General features: G+C 31.8%; 2 protein-coding genes and 3 pseudogenes across 2 annotated transcripts; 2 read left to right on the top strand and 3 right to left on the bottom strand.

The window, feature by feature from the left end:
- Window positions 1-407: 407 nt before the first annotated feature.
- Window positions 408-2,071, top strand: LOC113559694 (annotated as a pseudogene).
- A 104-nt stretch (window positions 2,072-2,175) lies between these two features.
- On the bottom strand, window positions 2,176-3,419 carry LOC113559695. The gene is made up of 3 exons (XM_026965440.1): window positions 2,959-3,419; window positions 2,643-2,892; window positions 2,176-2,520 (listed from the first exon to the last, which is right to left on the bottom strand). The coding sequence occupies exons 1-3, from the start codon at window positions 3,417-3,419 to the stop codon at window positions 2,176-2,178; spliced, it is 1,056 nt and encodes a 351-aa protein (XP_026821241.1).
- Window positions 3,420-8,961: 5,542 nt separating this feature from the next.
- Window positions 8,962-13,513, bottom strand: LOC113559819 (annotated as a pseudogene).
- Window positions 13,514-13,870: 357 nt separating this feature from the next.
- LOC113559696 lies at window positions 13,871-16,073 on the bottom strand (annotated as a pseudogene).
- A 1,541-nt stretch (window positions 16,074-17,614) lies between these two features.
- On the top strand, window positions 17,615-19,440 carry LOC113559697 (leucine-rich repeat protein soc-2 homolog). The gene is made up of 2 exons (XM_026965443.1): window positions 17,615-18,124; window positions 18,946-19,440. The coding sequence occupies exons 1-2, from the start codon at window positions 17,615-17,617 to the stop codon at window positions 19,438-19,440; spliced, it is 1,005 nt and encodes a 334-aa protein (XP_026821244.1).
- Window positions 19,441-20,178: the final 738 nt, after the last annotated feature.

The following is a 20,178-nucleotide window of genomic DNA, read 5'->3' as shown; positions in this document are numbered from 1 at the left end:
TCATCACCTCACCATAGCCCTACTGGTCTAATAACCAATATATATATATACTAAAAAATACCCTAATCGCTTACAAACAATAATAATTAAGTAAATACCTATTATTGAATAACATACAACGATATCAGAATCTTCCCACGAAATACTATCATACCTATTAGTTAATAACAAGAAGATAAAATTAATATTATTGCAGATTAACATATTAATTACTGATATACATAAAGATATTTGTACCTTCCCACGAAATACTATCATACCTATTAGTTAATAACATATACTCAACAACAACAATTTAATTACTTATTAGTGAATAACATATTAATATCCAATCTAAACTATAGGTACAATGTACTACGTTAGACTCTTAGATATTATACTTATCAACAACAATAATATATCTCCTACCCAATAATGAACTCATCGAAAGGCACTTGGCTCTGCAAGAGCCGACATTCATTCAGTCTGTTCTTAGTCTTACACACTTGTAATTCTCATCTACGTTTCGAACAGTCTTATAAATTGTTCTGAGCTTATAGTTTTCCAAGTCTTATAATATTGTCTAGTGTTTATTATTTCTATAATTTTTCAGTGTTCAGTGTTTTTACAAGTTTTAAATTAAATTATAATATGGCCGGTTCAATCGTAGATAATGCTATCTTATACAACGAGAAGAAGAGAGCCTTCACTTATGTGCCGCCATCACCTCCGACCGAACTCATTGAGTCTACATCCTACGCGTTAGATTTTACAGGTCGAAAATTTATATTTATCGGTATCGATCCAACAGAACAATTTCAAACAGTTGTTCATTTATTAACATCATCACGTTATGTTAAAATTAGTATAGATTTTTTAAGACGTATATTCTTGCTTATGGGTAATATCTTATCTTTTATACTGAACATTCCACAATCATATAAACGTATGATATTTCTGGATACCGATTCTTATAAAATATAAACTATGGTTTATAGTGGTTCAAACGTCCTAGTAATTGAATCTAAAGATATTGACGGATGCAGAGTCTTACTAAATCGTAAAGATTTAATAAGACTTCAGGAATTAGAATGGTGTATTACTGAGAATATTAATGAAAAAGAGTTAAACATAAAGCCAAAAATTATGAGACAAATGGACGAATACTGTAAATATATAACTGAAAAGTGCTTACGAGTGGATTTACAACCTAAAAATTTGGAAGAAATGGAAAATTTCATTCGTAACGTAGAAATCAGACAGAGTATGGCTACACCGAGCTTAAGTCAAATTAAAATGTTTGCTACTGTACAATTAGCTATACTTTGTATGGATCAATGGAACGCACAAAACCCTAAAGTAATAATTTATTAATATATTAATACGTATATAAAATAACATTTATTTTTTTATTTTAGCTATATGATAAGAATTTCAGACGCCTGTCATCTTTGTCACCTAGCTATTCACTAGTAAATGATGAAATGAGTAGATTAGAAGAAAAAATCAATGCATGCGACGAAATCAATCCGTTAGAGAATGACATTAATTTAGTTAAGGTAATACATAAATGTAATATTATAAACAATCATATATATTTGATCACAAACTTTTTACAGTACAAGTATTCACCGATATCGCCAAACTATTCTTCAGACAACGAAATATCAAGTATACAGAAAAATGATGATATATCTATTCTAGCTAAGGTAATTTATAAAATATCTGTCTTCAAATAAAAACAATATTGTATCTATTAACATACGTAATACGCCGCCTTCATCTCATATAATATATTTATATAAATTATTATTTTGTTTAGCCTATCGTAGAGAACAATGGATTTAGTAACAGTCTACCATCAACATCCGATGGGTACGATTCGGATAACTGTGGACAGTACCCTCCGTGGTTTATTACACCTAGATATATACAACCTTTGTCAACGAGTGTTGCAGTTGACGAGAACGATGGTCCAACTGTTTTCGTTCATTCACCTCCACCCTCACCATCATTCTTTAACAAGTCCGCAAAAAAACGGAACGCTCAACACCCAGCACCATTGCGTAACGTAAAGCGTAGATTATTATAATATTTATAAAAGTTAAATAATTTAGATAATATGTAGAATAAAAATAAGCATGATATATAAAAAAAGTATTTTTATTTATTAATATTAAGGTTTACAATAAATATTTACAAGGTTCTTACTTCTCCATTAAATGGATTATAAGTTATAATTTGATCATGTAATATTAAACAATATGCTGAAGTAGCAGATGAGAACGCTTCATCAACTTCAAGTTCAATCCTGAGGTCTACGGTTGACATTTTCACGTTGTCGTTCTGCCGAATCATGTCGACAACAATAATTGGAGAAAGATTTTTGAAATCCGAACGGTTCAATAGAGGTGTCACATCGTTATAACCATAGTATGATTTCTGGAACTCGGTATATGCGTGATATAATGTAGCCATCTTGTTCTTAGTAAAGTCGCTTTGAAAATCTTCATATGGGAATACTTCAGAGCTTAAATAGACCTTTACGTTTTAATTTTACAATGATCGAAAAATGACATTGCTTTACTCGAGCTATTTTTCCTATCGGTTTGAAAACCGATTATGACATATCTAGGTTTTTCTAATTTGTTAGATGTCATTACTTTCCACGAATGCGAAGTGTTTTGAGGTAAAAACGGATATTCACACAGTTCCCACGATCTAAACGCACATGTTAGAGGTTTCTGATTGTTGATTACTTTCAACAGTCGTATTTTTTCTCTATCACTCACTTTCACTATAGGCATTCTCCACAATATTTTTGTTATGTTTATTTTAACGTCTTTTAGTTTAGGAGCGTCTACTATTTCATTATTTTTAAACTGTTTAACAGCATTCATATCGATCGATGCTCTATTTAATATAAGTTGTTGATTACAGTTTATTAAAATACGTTTATAATCTTCACAAAAACCAAACAAATCTTTAAGATTAATACACCCGTTAAAATTACCGCTGTCGATAAAATCTTTATTGGCATTTTTAATATCACAATCCCAGGCAGCGTTATGATGCGATATAATATTTGATTTATTATACGAACAATATCCTTTTAATGTAGTCGAAATACCTGGGTTAACAAGTTTTTGAATTTGAGTACCGTTTATTTCATATTTCATTTCAGAGAAAAGAAATGACAGTCCATTGTTTATAACTCTAATTTCTTCAGTTATTTCTGTAGGTTTGGTTATTGTACCCTCGATGTAAATATAACTCTCACATGGTAAAGTATAAGACTCTGTGTTATGTAAAGCAATACGTACTTCATCGTTATTGGAGAGGGCAGATGTTGAATAAGGTAAAAATGAATGATATTCAATTTGAGTTATTTTACAATCATCGGTGTATTCAGCCGTGACATCTAAATACATATCATCCATATTAAATAGCGTTTAGCGAGCGTAGAAAAGCCAAATTTTCTGGTGTTAGACTATGTTCAACTAGTTTACGTTTAGAGTATTTCTTCTTAGGAGTTGTTACCTTGATATTGTTTCATACACGACTAACAGGTTTTACATATGCATTCGTATTTATATTATAAAATTGCAAGCCCATCACGAGTCTTGAAATAATAATCGTATTGATACTGGTTCACCTCGTAGATCAATCAACTCATTATCTTGATTTTTTTAAATTATACTTGCATGCGTTATAGATGTAGCATTGAGAGAATAAAACACCAAATGTGTTGGAACCTCTATTATTTTATAGCCTGGAGGTACATTCGGATAAAACTCATGTATTGTATGACACTGCTTACCGTTGACGAATGAACCCATAACCAGATTTGAATCGATATATATACAGTTTGTTTTGGTAATATTAACCAACGTATCTGATTCGTGATTGATATTAGCATCATATTTACCATTTTTAAACCCTAACAACTGCCCAATACTATTAGACATGGAAAAATCTACAGTTTCACTGCAAAACATTGAACATTTTAATGTATTATTATCTGCTCTCAATACGAATAAAATATCCGACTTGGGTAGTGCACGTTTTATTGCCGCCTCAATTTCTTTCAACTCGTAAGAGCCTGTAGGTATTGTGTAACTAGTGCTTACACGTAAATCGAGATTATTATATACGAAACCTAGTTTATTGCACTTGTCGTTTACATTAGGTATAGAATTATTCGTTTGAAAACCTAACAGTCCGATTTTTGCATTTTTACTTACTTCTATAGGTGGGAAAAAGTCGCATGATAATTCGCTTGAGTTGCCGGTTAAAGTTATAGTATACATGATAAAAATTTTAAACACAAGTGCCCACAGTTTATTGTATTATATTTTTCGTTCGTAATTATATTCAATATTGTATCCGTTAAAATATTTCTGTAATTCTAACGGAGGGGGTATGTTTCCGTAGCTGTCAAAATATTTAACTTGTTTTCCGATTTTCTTATACGCTACCCAATGAGTACCTGTACCGATTTCACTGTCTAAATTAACTACAGCTGACTCTTGATTTTTGATACGTTGTGGCAACTTGTCTCTAGAAAATACACCGATGAAATGAGGTATTTTCAACAAAACAGCGTATTTTATAATCTCATAATCGTACAACGCTCTATCGGGTAACGTGACAATTAGTTTTTTGAAGATTTTCTTGATTTCTTGACTGATCCGCCCTTGTATGGTGCTAGGTATAAACCTTCACCTTTTACGATTTTATAAGAACTACCTTTATGAGGTGCTAGATATAGACCTTTACCTAAATGAATAGGAGTGTTTTTACCAGAATTTAATTCATTCACGACTTTTACTATATTACCAACACCACCGGTAAGTGCGCCTAATGCAGATAAACCAGCAAAAATAGGTATTAACGGTAAAACACCACCCTTTTTTGGTATTGGTATAATTCTTGGAGTTTTAGTCTTATTATTTTTAGATTTTTTAGATTTTTTCGCAGCTGACAGACATGTTTTTACTAATTTAGTTATATTATTTTCATTCATTTTATTTTTGATTGAATTTTTAGCAGCTGAAACAATTTGTTTAAATCCGCATCCAGCGCGTTTGACCTTCATGGCTGTAGTAACTAGCCAAGACGCAGCTTTTTCCTTGATACCAGTGTTTTTAGATTTAAACACCTCCCACGCTTGATTTTCCAATATTTCGTCTGCTCTATGCCTATCAGTTAGCGAATTACTTTCTTCGTATGCGATATCGTGAGCTCTGGCCAACTCGTCAAGACGGTTTATTCCACGTTCTCCACGTGCTAATCTTTCTTTTAATTTGGTTCCAGGACCAGCAAATCTATAACATAAATATATAATTTAGTTGAGATTTTAATAATATATTACAATGACTTACCTGTAGCCTGGTAAATGTAATTCCACGGGTAAATGATTTATAACAGAGTTAATAAGACCGGACCCCTTATTGTTGTTCCGCTTACGAACGTGAGACATCGTGTGACGCTCTCACTAACATAGTATCTGTATTTATAGTGAAAATTTTTTCTTTTTAAAAATGCGCTTTATCGAGCAAGAGAAAAAACTTCGAATTTATAACATTGATACCCCTGATACTATACAGTTGAGACACGGCGAGCTTTTCCCAAATACGATAAGGTCGTTAGTACTCGGGAGCTCGGGATGTGGTAAAACCAATCTTATATATTTTCTACTAGTCGATGAAAACGGTTTACGATTTGAAAACGTTTATATATACTCTAAAACGCTTGAACAACCAAAATATAAACTATTAAAACGTATTATTGATAGTATTGACGGTATCAATATTTTTACTTTTTTCGAGAATGATAAAGTAATTCCACCTGAAAAAGTCTTATCAAATTCAATTTTTATCTTGGATGATGTTATCGGGGAACAGCAACAAGTAATAAGAGAATATTTCTCTCGAGGTCGTCATAATAAAATAGATATATTTTATCTGGCTCAGAGTTATTCTAAAGTACCTAAACAGTTGATACGTGATAATGCAAATTTAATAGTATTGTTCAAACAAGATGAAACCAATTTAAGACACGTGTACAACGAGCACTGTTCTGGGGATATGTCATATATGCAATTTAAACAGTTTTGTGTAACATGTTGGAACCGCGATAGGTTTACATTTGTCGTTATTTGTAAAGATAGCGATCGTGATAACGGACGTTATTGTTTTAGGTTTGATACTTATGTAGTTATATAACACGTTACAAATAATAAAAATGTGTCATTCAAAACGTAGTCATGACAGAATCAACTACTGTTTTAGATGAGCTAGTTAAAGCTAAGGAAAGTATCAAACGTAAATATATTGCATTAAAAACCGGGTCAGATAATGTTCAACAATTAATGACACAGACATTAAAACCAATTATCGATCCTTTAACTAAAATATCAAATAAACCCGGATTATCGTTGATCAAAGAAAATAATAACGATAAATCGAAAAACTCATTTGCTAACGACTATCAACAAGAAATTGAAAATTGGCTTCAGTCTACAGACTTGGATAAAATCTATGGTCCGAAAAAACTTCCAAACGGCTATATTATCTTGGGTGATAAAGAAGTAAAATTCATTGAAAACACTATACTTATTGATGGTACTGTTTACCCATCAACATCAGGTCTTACACAGTTATTATTTTTGAAAAATCCACTTGTTTATACTGACAACGATTTAACTATATATAAATCTATATTAATTCAAACATCGGTACATTTAACTACAAACGGAAAAAAAATAAAAAAGGGTAGCTCTAAATATTCTACAGTTATCAGGAAATTATTTCCCTCGGGTGGCGGGCTGTCCATGAAATTACAGAAAAATAACCTAGTATATTGGGATAATCCAAACGAGTTGGTCGATCGATTACGTTTACTTCTTGCGTCAACATCAGCCGGTAATACAGGTGTCTCTAACGAAATAATTTCGATTTTCGAAGAATTACGTGAGGCTGGATTAATAAAACGAATTCCAAATGTCTAAACAGGAAATCGCCAACGAACTTCACAAGCCAGCAAGGAAAAATTTCACTAGGCGTAGAGTTATCGTTTATGGAAAAAATGATTTATGGCAAGCTGACTTGGTTGAAATGATACCATATTCAAAAAAAAATGGTGGATTTAAGTACATTTTATGTGTTATTGACTGTTTTACAAAACTTTCTTGGGCAATACCATTAAAGACAAAATCGGGTAAAGAAGTTACTAGTGCGATGGCTACAATATTACTTGTTCGTTCACCAAAACTTTTACAACTCGATAACGGAAAAGAATTTTATAACACTACTTTTGACGCTTTAATGACCAAGTATAACATACACAAATATTCAACTTTCAGTATTCTAAAAGCGAGTATAGTAGAAAGATTCAACCGTACTCTGAAACAAAAAATGTATAGAGAGTTCACTGCACGTGGTTCACACGAATGGGTTTCAATTTTACCAAAGTTGCTTGACGAATACAATAATTCACGACATAGGACTATAGGAATGACACCAGTACAGGCAGATTCCGACCCCGCATCATTGGTAATAAAACAGTGTAAAATTAATAATGTAAAAATTAAATTCAAAGTCGGCGATAACGTTCGTATCAGTACACAAAAAGGCGTGTTTACAAAAGGTTATCTACCAAACTGGTCTACGGAAATATTCAAAGTTATCAAAATAAATAATACATTACCCGTTACTTATCAATTACAAGATTATATGGGTAAACCTATATCCGGATGTTTTTACTCTGAAGAAATATACAAGACCAATTTCCCAAACGAATATTTAATCGAAAAAATTATACGTAGGAAGGGAAAACAAATATATGTCAAGTGGATAGGATTTGATAATACACATAATAGTTGGATAAATGCATGTGATGTTAAGAAATAGTGTCAGTCGTACTTTAGCTATGAACGTGTTTGGTAGTTCTCAATCGAGTGATACTAAAAACATTGTAACAAATATCGAGCAGTCTTTCAAAACATATACACATAAATTTGATCAAATCGAGCATTTACTTGAAGAAAATTATAAATCCATTCATGTGCAGGAAGAACAAATAAAAACGATACAACTATCGTCTATAGAAGTTGCAGAGCAAGTGAAAAGTATTGGAGTTTTGATAAACTATATGTGTATTGAATTGAGAAAAATATTACCTGACATAATAAGTACTATTGAATCTCATTATAAAGACAAGTCATAATGTGTTCGGCCATCATAGACATTCAATGCGTTCTTGGAGTAAAAAATAAATATTTTATTAAAGAAATGTCTATAATCGACACAGAAACATGGGCAACTCAACATTGGATTTTTAAAAATTCAAAAACTATGCAGGACAACAAGAGTTGAAAAACTAACAAGTGGTTGGAGCATAATTATCATCAACTATCTCTGGAATATGGCGATGTCGAGTACGAGGAACTCGGGAGGATATTGAATTCGTTGAAATTCGAGTGCATTTACGTGAAGGGTGAGCAGAAAAAACAACTTCTTATGAACTATATTCCACACATTGCACTCATTAACATCGAAGACTTGGGCTACCCTCGATTGGATCAAATTTGTAACGATGAAACTCTACCTTGTTGTATTTTTCATATGGAATTTAATCCAAAACAATGTACATTCTATAAAGTATTTGCTATAAGAAAATGGTATATAAATAATTCGTAAAAAAAAAAAAAAGAGATTGTATATATTATATTTAATAAACATAATAATATTATACGTTAACATTGCTTTTTTATTTATATTTTAATTAAATACAATGATTCCTATCTGAAACATTTATATAGGAAAAAAAAGTGTACAATAAATAAATATAAATGTATATATATAGGTAACTATATGGCTTTTGCATTAATCAATCTTAATAATTTATCAATTACATGCTTACATTCATATAATACAACGTAAATATAAATTATTATAGTAATATATACAGTGTTATTTACAAATTGAATATATATATAATATTTTTAAAAACAGTGGTAGGATTATTTAGTACTGTACTGAAGAAGCTCTCTCATAAAACTTTTTTCAAAATCTAACCATCTACGTCCTTCACCATCTACCTCAAAATCAAGTTCTGACTACTCCTCAGCTTCTCCAGGTTCGTCTTCCCTATAAAAATTAAAAGGTAAAATAATTTGAAAAGTATATAGTTTTAATAACTTACTCTATACTGTAATGTCCATGAGCTAAGGTATGTATTTTATCAATCAATACCACTCGCTTGTCGTCATAATTGTTGTATGTTAACTTTTTGTTTTTATTGTCATGAGCTGGTGTTTGAACGATCTGATTGATATATTATCTTTATATGCCTCCACTCTACCTTCATCAAACAAACACCTTCTATGTTCCTCCAACGTCATATGGTTTTTAACCACATGCTGTCTTACCCCCTTAGCCTTGATATTTTCTCCACCAACTTTATCCTTATCGTCCTTATCTCTCACCGCATCCTCTTCTCCTGCATTTATGTTGTACGCGTATGATTTTGCATGTAGTGCGCAAAACTCGGTCATCGTATGTCCTTTTACCTCGTCTGAGAAAAAGCCTGGCACCTTTTTCCTAGCTGTAGTGTAGCACGGGTGGATAGGAGGTAAGTCCGCCGTATCCAGTCTATCCATCAAGTTGGAGTTGTCAAGTAAGTCTTTATAAAAATCATCGGTTTTAATAAGGTATATCAATGAATCTGTAATATTGATATTAAATTATTATATTATGTAGATGCATGAGGATAGTTTAAATATATTTACCTGTGTCAGTATACATAAGCTTGATATTATCAGTATAATGTTTTTTCATAACATTATAATGATAATCGTACATCATCGTCTTGGAGATGTCAAGTACAGCAAATCTTATATATAATAAATGTATTAATAATGTATATTATAAAAATTAAAAAGTCTATTTACCAATATAGATAGGTTTATCAAATTTTATTATTTTGTTTTCCAGTGCGACCGCGTTCAGGTTTTCACTATACCTAGTCGTATGCTTAAATGTCGTTTTATTAATAAGTCTTTGTAATCGTCTCTCACACGACACTAACTCCATCTTCATTTCTTTCCTTTTCGATTGCATAGTCTTCCCTAGAAAAAAAAAAACTGATAGTAAAATAGTAAAATTAAGTAAATAAAGTGACATACCAAATACTGCGTTGTTCATTAATTTGAAAGAAAATACAATGATGAATACATTAAATTTGGTTTCACCGATATTACAGTGAATAAGGAAGTAAGACCACAGTGCGTGATTTGTACAACAGTTCTCAGTAATGATGCACTAAAACCTGCAAAATTAGAACGACATTTGAAGACAGTCCACCCAAATTTTAGTGATCGTTCTCGAGAATTCTTTGAAGGTAAGAAGGAAAACTTTAAGAAAATGAAACTTGGGACAAGTGGTACGAGATTTGAAACCTCTGAAAAAGTGCTTCATACCTCATATGAGATCTCCCTATTAATTGCAAAATCTAAAAAACCTCATACTATTGGTGAAACTTTGATCAAACCGTGTTTGTTGAAAGCCACAGAAGAGATTTTAGGTAAGGAAGCAGCAAAAAAAATACAAAACATTCCTTTATCAAATAACACTGTAAAATCGCGAAAAGGAAATATGTCACAAGACATTGAAGAACAGCTTATATGCCTCATAAAAAAATCTCCCTGGTTTGCTCTTCAGTGTGACGAAAGTACGGATGTAGCACAATGTTGTCAATTGCTAATCTTTGTTCGATTTTTAAGTGCAGATAATACAATAAAAGAAGAATTATTACTATCACAAGTATTAGAAACTACGTCAAGAGGGGTTGACGTTATGAAAATAATCCTTGATTATTTTGAAAAACATAAACTAATGTGGGAAAATCTTGCTGGATTTTGTACCGATGGCGCTCCTGCTATGCTCGGATCACGTTCAGGTTTAGCTACATTGGTAAAACAAAAAAATCCAACCACATTAACTACGCATTGTATTATACATCGTCAAGCGTTGGCGTCCAAAACATTACCAAAAGATCTAGCTTTTGCGATGAAAATATCCATACAGTTAGTGAATGCTGTTAAAAATAGTGCACTCAATACACGTGTTTTTCAAAAATTATGTGCAAATATGGACGCTGAGTATGAAACATTACTATTTCATACTGAAACAAGATGGCTTTCAAAAGGAAATATGTTGGCACGTTTATTTGAGCTTCGAGAGGAGTTGAAGGTTTTTTTAATCGATAAAGGTATGAACTATTTACATGAGCAACTTTGAGAGCCAAAAATTGAAATGCAAATTGCATATCTTGCGGATATATTTGGCCACTTAAATCACCTAAATTTGCAACTGCAAGGTTATGGTAATGTTAAACTTGAAGGTTCCGCAAATATTTTCGTATTTGAAGATAAAGTTCGCGCTTTTGTCTGCAAGATAAATCTTTGGATTGACAAAACTCAGATGAAAAATTATTCTGTATTTCCTACACTGCGAGTTCTTATTGATGACGAACACTACAAATGTTTTACAGAAGATATTCAGAATAATGTATTAGAACACTTAAGAGTCCTTAAAGAGGAATTTACCAGATAGATACTTTCCAGAATATGGTGTAGTAGACACTGATGTTGTTAAGAAGTTAATTCGTAATCCTTTCACTGTCGAAGTCAACAATGTTCAAGAAGAAATGCAAGATGAATTAATAGATCTTCAGAACGACAGCAACTTGAAGAGTTCGTTTGAATATAGTACAAACTTAGAAGAGTTTTGGTGTAAAAAGGCCATGGGATATCCAAACATTCGGCAAACAGCATTACGTTTCCTCATAGTTTTTTCAACTACATATTTATGTGAGCAAGGATTTTCTTCACTATTATCTATAAAAAATAAACAACGAAATCGTCTGAATTCAAGTGATGATATGCGACTGGCACTAAGCAACAGCATCGTTCCAAGAATTTCACAACTGGTAAAAGAAGCGCGCCCTAATAAGTCACATTAATACTCAATAATATACATTTGTTATATTTTTTTCTCATTGAATAAATAAAAAAAAATGTAAAATTTAAATTTGTATCAGCTTTTTTTATTAAATTAAATTTTTAAATAAATAAGTTAAAATATTTTTCCACGACATAAACTGTATTTCTGATTTTATTTTGTACCTAGAAATTATAAACTATATATAAAACTATAAAAAAAATAAGTAATATAAAGAGGGGGGGAGGGTTGAAATCAGGAAGTGGTCCGTGACGGTGAAAAATTTATAAAAGTGGTCCGTGCCTATTGTTGAGTTGGGAACCACTGGTTTAAGTTAATGTAATCTGCTAACCATGCAGACTGACTGAACTCTAAAACTCTATGTACCTAAAAAAAAAAAAATACTTATTTATATAAATATGAATAAAAGCTTTTAAAATAAAAATATTTACTTTATCAACTATCAACCCATTTTCAATTGCCTGCTGCAGGTTCCTATAATGAATAATATAATTCCTCTTCTGTTGAAACGTTGCCATCAATTTTTTTACCTTCGAACCTGGTGGTATACCGTTTTGTAGTAGGAAAGGTAGATCGTTATGATGATCGTGTAAGTGTTGTGGGTATGAGATATCGACTTCGTATACTCGTCCTTTATCTGACGTTGCTGACATCTCGCTCAGTCCGTTCAGGTTGGATTCAACCCAGTTGAAGTTACCGTATGGCATGTACTGACTCATAGCCCAACCATAGAGATTATTACCTATAAAGTTTAAAGTTTAGGATTGAAAATAAAATAAAATAAAAAATATAAATATAATTACAGTCTTGATATATTAACCAAGATTTATCCTTAGTCTTGTCATAGTCTGGGGTCTTTATATTATTCGCCTTCGCGTACCTCATGCTTGCCTGTACCAATCCACCACGAATACCTATAAAAATATATATATAAGATTATTATATATATATTATATATATTTTAAAAATAATTTTGATATACTAATCATCCTCAAACATCAATAACATGTCATAATCAGTCAACAGCTGCAACTTTTGACCTGTAAATTTCATCATTGCGTCAAAGCTCAGCCCAGGTGCGGTAAAGTAGTAAGCGGCATCAAGGTTATACGTTTTCATACAGACATCGCGAAAATTCTCAAAGACGTCTGCCAACAACAAAACGTCGATTTTCAAATACAAATCACTGTACTCGCCCAAAGTCTTACAACCGAAGTGGTCCCAGACCTCCTTCGCGTGATCATATTCCTCTTCCTTTATTCCCGACTCATTTAACGTGCTATAAAATTCTTTCTTCCTAGGTAGTCTTACTTCATCTAACCGCTTCCATCCATCCGTGTACTCGTACGGGTAAACCCCCTTCCGAGTCACGAGTGACATATCGACTTCATCGAAAACTTTAGCGGTCTCTCTGAAGTTCTCTAGACCCGGTGTCACAAGATTTTTGGCTAGAGTTGACAGTCCTGATGCCATAAACCGAAAAGTGTCTATGAAGCGGATTGAAAATTTATTTGACACGTATTTAGAGAATGATATTTATTTTTCCTCACTGTTCGGTATTACTCTAATGGCTTGGATGTCATGACCAAGTTCTTTGACTATCAGGTGCGCGTCGTAGTTCGATAAGTTGTGGAAGTAGCACGGTACAAAAATTGGTGTTTGAAGTTTTTGATTACATGTGTTACATATAGCTTGACGATATTTTCCTGAGAGATGGCAATGGTCGGCTGTCTTACGATGCTGTATTTCTGTGGGTGATGTGAACTTGATTCGACAGAGGTTGCACTGTGTAGCTGCTTCGTGAGTCTGAACGTCACTCATAGTCATGTTTATCGAAATATTCGTCTTCAATAATTTTTCTATGTTTAATGCTATTTCAGATACTGTTTTAACAAAATGTCTCGCCACATCCTGTCGACTCTCACTTCCTCGGTATAATATTGGTTCTGTTGATATGTTATGTTTCGCTAATAGCTCTACCGGTACGTTATTGCTCGCTTTCACCATGAGCCCATAACTCATCGCTTCATGTCTATGTATTATCTCTGTGTTTTTCCCCTTCGCTTCGTCAGTCTTCATCAGTATAGTCTCGAAATCTGCATATATTACTATGGGATGTCTCTGAGTGTTTCTCCATGCTTCAAACTATAGACACTCACCCTCTTTCGGCATCAAAGGTAATATAGGCTTTTGTACACCACAAATCAGCTTATGCTGTTGCAGTCCCGCCTGTCCACCCAACTTGAATTTCAAACTTTGACTATCGAATGACGTGAAACATCTCTTACAGAACACAACTCTCCCTGTATGTCTAGTTTTCTGCGCGCGAATGAGTCGGAAAAAATTCGATATATACACATAATGAGAGTTTTCTTCATCCGTCACCAATAGTAGATCGAAGTGGTCAGCCTTCTCATCGTCAACAATACGTAGCGGGTACACTTCATACGTCATACATTTGCGTAGTGGCTGAAATTTTTTATCCAACCCATAAACATTTACGGATACGTTGACGTTATTTTTTTCAAATTTTACAATATCAGATATAGGGGTCGGGAACGTGATATTACTAAAATTGTATTTAGCTTCATGTTTAGTATAATTTTCTCCAACTCGACATACGGCCTGCCCTGTCACATGCCTCGCTAGTATCACCCACTTAAAACATTGTTGTTCATTGTTTTGAGGGTTAATTGTACCCCGTTTTCTATCTATATACGCTGGTAACGCTATGTATGATGATCCACCCATCGGAGTATATCTATATATGGTTACCAATAACCCGTCTATAGAATCTAATGTGAACCCACTTCCACGCGATTTATATGTCTCTTGTTCATCCAACAACTTAACAATCGCCTTTTCTATAATTTCTGAAATATTGCTGTCTATAAATATTTCCACTGCTATTGTTTTAAACGCTCTATTTTCCGATGAATTTAATATATTTGGTCTGCTGTAAGTTGCCTCTCGTTTTAGATTGAATTTAATAGCATGTTTTTGTACGCTGACTTTAATCAAATTTTTAAGCTCAGACTTGAGTGAGCGGAAAAACTCAGAATAAATCGTTATATTATTTATATTTTTCGCGTAGTACCAAACGATTTTACGGTTGGCGGACGATGAAATCTCAACGAATTCGTTGGATTGTACTAAGCTCATGCGTGCCTTCTTTGCCTTAGCAGCTGACGTGGTGTTGGCGGTGGATACACGTTTACCGTTAACGTTCGTAGTTGTATAAGAATCTTAAATATAAATAAATCCTTATAAATAAATCTAATGAAAAACTAATTTCCCTATATTATTATACCTATGATATATGTATATTATATATATATATTAAAAGAAATATCGTATAAAATCGTGTTGAAAAAAAATAATTTAAAAAAATAAACCTATCAAACGATCTGACAGCCAGTGCAATGCCGGAATACTCCAACTATTACCCTATAGAATGCGACGAGTGAAATGATCGATACAATGCCGGAATACTCCAACTATTATACCATTGATCGCTTCACAGACCACTTGATAAGTTTAAAATTAAACTTATGATTTATAAAAATTTTTTAAATAAATTAAACATGCGATTTATACGAATTTTTAAAATAGACTAACCTGTATTAACTTCATATTCGTCCATAGCTGTCATACAAATATCATCATCGGATAGAGATATGTCAGTTGATGTACTCGAACAACTGGGAGGTGTATCGGGGACAAAAATTTGAGGTGCAATCTGAATACTCCCCTGAGGTGTATTGACTGCAGGTGGTGCATACTGTATAACGCTCGGTCTATCAATCGGTTGAGCGGGCTGACGATTAACCGTAACGTTAACAATACCTTATGAAAAATAAATATTATTATATAAGATATAAATTAATATTGAATAAAATAAGTAAACTCACCATGAACATTTTTCTCATGTCTATTACGATGTGACTTGTTATAGAATGTCTTGATGCATATAGAACACTTAAAACATATACCCGCGTGCCTCTTCTGGTGAACGGTCAAATTTCGTTTCACGGTGAAGACTGATGAACATTCATTGCATTTAAACATAATGATATAGTTTAAGGAATAAATTGATAACAAATATAATATGTTAAAAAAAATAAACACAGAAAAACATGTAGTGATAATTGTAAAATAGTAGACAATTTATTGTAAACGGTAAAATAATTGCTTGGAGACTTCGAAAACACGTAGCGAACAACGTATGCGTACAATTATAGATGTCTAGAACAGACTGATTCTATATCATTGTCCGTTCAATTATGTTTTAGGATTTTTTAAAGGTATGATAGTATTTCGTGGGAAGATTCTGATATCATTGTATGATATTCAATAATAGGTATTTACTTAATTATTATTGTTTGTAAGCGATTAGGGTATTTTTTAGTATATATATATATATTGGTTATTAATGCGTGTTATTCACTAATAGGTATGATAGTATTTCGTGGGAAGATTCTGATATCGTTGTATGTTATTCAATAATAGGTATATATTAATTTGTTGTTGTAACTATAGCTATTAATGTATACAATAATATGATAATGATAACTTGATAACTGATCAGATGTAAACACGTAGTGGTTAAATATATAGATCGGGGAGAGGGTAAATGTACATCGCATACATACGCGAGCGGTGGTGGACCAGTAGGGCTGTGGTGAGGTGATGAAGGGTAAATATATGTCACACACGTAGCGGATCAGGCGGCGGGCCGGGAGGTCGTATGGCGGCTCGCATGGGATGCATGGGACGCATGGGTTGCCATCAGAACATACTAATATGTACTACTTGTATAACTGTGTACTGTTTGAGTTTAGTCTAGTGAATCTTTTGCGTTTTTCACCGTTTTGTGCAGTAAAGTTAGTCACAGACAGACAAAAACAATCTCTAAATATCAATTCATACTTAATCAAAAAAACAAATATATACGAGGAGAAATATCACGTTTTGAGTTTATCTCCAAAGTATGCCATACAAATATACGTTAATGATTATGACTAAGTATTGTTTTATTGAATTTTTTATTATTTTTTTCAAACAATTTTTATTTTATGTGTTAATATATTGCAAGACTGATATTTTTTACAGCGATACGAGCGGTATTGATATTTTGTAGGAGATCACACTAAATTTGTAGGAGTTTACAGTGTTTACACTACATTTGCAGGAGTTTGTCATTCCCCCATTTTATGCCAGGCCGACACTGGTTCTCAGTCTATTGTTGCGTTCCGGAACGGCGGCGGCAACAACAAAAATGAATGATCCGTTTGGATCGCGGCGGTCAGCCTCCGCCACCAGTATTCGTGTCACCGACAATACCCATTACCCAACCACGACGACCGTATAATGCTCAGTACTCAGTGAGTAGTCAGTTTTACTGTTCGTTATTTTATAAATCGTGAACGTGCGCGTCAATTTTAATAATAATGTCTGAATATAATACGGTTTTATATGTTACAATCCAAAATTTAGAATTAAAGGAGTCGAACGCACGTGCTTTCAAAACGCGAGTGGTGACACAAACGATAAATAACAAACACTATTTATGTTTTACGGAACCACGTATAATCTACTTCGACTTAGCCATGCTGAGATTTGTGTACCACGCAAATATTGGCAATGGTAAATTAGAATTGGAGTTCAAAAAACCCAATAAACTATTGCTAATAGAATCACTGGACATCAACTGTTTGGACGATATAATTCGAATTATGGCTGATGAGAGAAAAATCATGGTCAATGAATTACGGGAGCGCATTATTAATCGTTTTGATCCAACAGCTGTCCAGTGTATAGCTCTTGACAGTTTTGATAAGCGTATATTAAACATGACTCATTTGACTTCACTTCGGCTGGAAAACTGTGATTTACCAACGATTCCTGTAGAAATTGGCCGTTTACCGATAGAAGTGCTAAGCATACGCGGTAGTAAACTACCTACCAATCAAGATACCTTCTGGAATTGGATATCAATGACATCAATTTGCAATACATTAAAATCCTTAAATTTAGATTCTACTGGCCTCAAAAGATTGCCATTTGAAATTATGTTCCTGAAAAATCTATATTCGTTATCTGCAAGATATAATGAACTGGTAATATTGTGAATTTATATCTACTAACTGTCTTATTTACAATGTACTTTTATAAACCATGATTTTGTTCTGTGATTTCTTTCTCCAATACATTGATTAGCTGTGGATAGTCATGATATTGTTTTACATTATCTTTTGAATGTATTGTATTTTTAATGTAAATTGTACCATCTACTTTCATATCCAATCAGCGTTATTACTTTAGTATACTAGTTGATTCTAGTTTTTTGGAAAATATATCACAAGATTATTTAAAAAATATATTAATTTTGAGATTTTAGGTAAAATCCTAAAATATATTATTCTTCATTATTAATTTAGAACTTAGAATTTATAATATGTATTTGAAAATTAATATAATAAATGACGTAAAGAAAAAGTGAATATCTAAATAGTTAGGTAGTTATAAAAATTGTATTTATATTTTATGTAAGTACTTGATAAAAAAAAAAATGTTTATTACTTATACCAGAAATCTTTTAATAGTTTTTAATAATTAACTGCATTATTCTATTATCTCAACTAATGATAACATTATTTTAATAACTATGACAATATTTACGGGTTCTTATTTTTATTTTATTTTTCTAACTCGTAAAAATCAAATTTTTTGTCAACAAAACAAATCTAGTGTGTAACCTTTAATTTTTGAGTAAATTGTGAAATATCAAACAAACTTAAAAATATATTCTGTATTTGTACTTTGTGTTTTTATGATATTTCAATTTCCATGCAAGTTATAACTATAAAAAATGTTGAATTTATATATCTAGTTGTTTTAATCCTATGAATAATTAGAAAATGATTGATTTTTTTTTCAGACATATATACCTCACTGTCTTCTAGAACTTGAGAAAGTATACTTCAATCTAGAACACAATGCATTAGTATATGTTCCTCAAAATCTTTTTTTTGGAAAAAATCTTGGATGGAATTTATTAGATAACCCAATGGTCATAACGAAATGCCAAAAAAAATCGTACATACGTCGTTATTTGGATGTGTTGAACAAAGAAAATAATGAAGATTATTCAAAAATTACCGTTCAACCACTAACAAATTTGTCATTGTACAATTTTATGGATAATTTTAATATACCATTCAAGAGACAAGATATACCTCGTACACTGTGGGTATACTTAAATTTAGTGGGTCGTTGTATTGTGTGTAATAGATGGATATTACCCGATTACTCTAAAATAAAGTATACACATAGCAAAGATGAGATACCTTTCTCCGAATTTTCCATAGGTTATCTAATGCAATCAATGTCTTGTAGTATTCCAAATAATTGTAAAATACCAAGTGAAAACTAGCCAGGGTGGCAAAGGAGCAATAGCCCACAATTCCCAGTCTGCCCCTGTATAAGATCATTTGAAGGATAAGTATAATAATTTATTAATTAAGTAGTCATATAAGTTTTTATATATTCAATTATTACTATCAATTATTGTTTTTTCATGAAATCATGATAATTATTGTACAACAACTAAACAAATAAAACTGTAAATAAGATTATTATTTTAAAAAATAATTCATAAATCTCACGTTTATATAAATGTTTTTCATTTGTAATAATTGTAACTGTGATATAAAAATGTGATCCTTTGTTTATATTATATTAAGTAGATTTTCTGATTATTTATATATACATGTTGTGATATTAAAATAGCTGATTTTTATCATATAAAAATATGAATCTCCTTACAATATATTTTTTTAAATTTTTATACAAAAATATTTCACAAATATTTTTTTTATTATTATTTAAGATGATAAAAATTGATAATTGTATTCTTCAATAATATTAAATATATTATAAAAGTAATGCATAATATTAATTATTATAATATAGTTGATTATTTGCTTTAATTTTGATCAAGGATAGAAAGATTTGTGCATCTGCACAAATAATAACCGTAAATGTACTATGTATTTTTAATTTAAATGTCATGTTATACAAAATATGAAAAAGTCTAGTTGATTATCTTATAGTGTATGTTTAATTGAGGATAATTTAAATTTGGAAAGTACATTAACTTCAAAACTAATTA

This window comes from Rhopalosiphum maidis, chromosome 3, assembly GCF_003676215.2.
Source record: "Rhopalosiphum maidis isolate BTI-1 chromosome 3, ASM367621v3, whole genome shotgun sequence".
Classification (NCBI taxonomy): domain Eukaryota; kingdom Metazoa; phylum Arthropoda; class Insecta; order Hemiptera; family Aphididae; genus Rhopalosiphum; species Rhopalosiphum maidis.
The sequence above is the reverse complement of the archived record's forward strand: the minus strand, read 5'-3'. Positions and strand labels throughout refer to the sequence as shown.

What these genes read in the sequence shown, in the direction of transcription:
- LOC113559697 (XM_026965443.1), top strand. Translation starts at nt 17,615, where the DNA reads ATGCTGAGATTTGTGTACCACGCAAATATTGGCAATGGTAAATTAGAA. An exon ending in CTGCAAGATATAATGAACTG is followed by an intron (nt 18,125 to 18,945) that starts GTAATATTGTGA and finishes TTTTTTTTTCAG; the next exon opens with ACATATATACCTCACTGTCT.
- LOC113559695 (XM_026965440.1), bottom strand. Translation starts at nt 3,419, where the DNA reads ATGGATGATATGTATTTAGATGTCACGGCTGAATACACCGATGATTGT. An exon ending in TGTATTAATCTTAAAGATTT is followed by an intron (nt 2,893 to 2,958) that starts GTTTGGTTTTTG and finishes TATATTAAATAG; the next exon opens with AGCATCGATCGATATGAATG. An exon ending in ACACTTCGCATTCGTGGAAA is followed by an intron (nt 2,521 to 2,642) that starts GTAATGACATCT and finishes TAAAACGTAAAG; the next exon opens with GTCTATTTAAGCTCTGAAGT.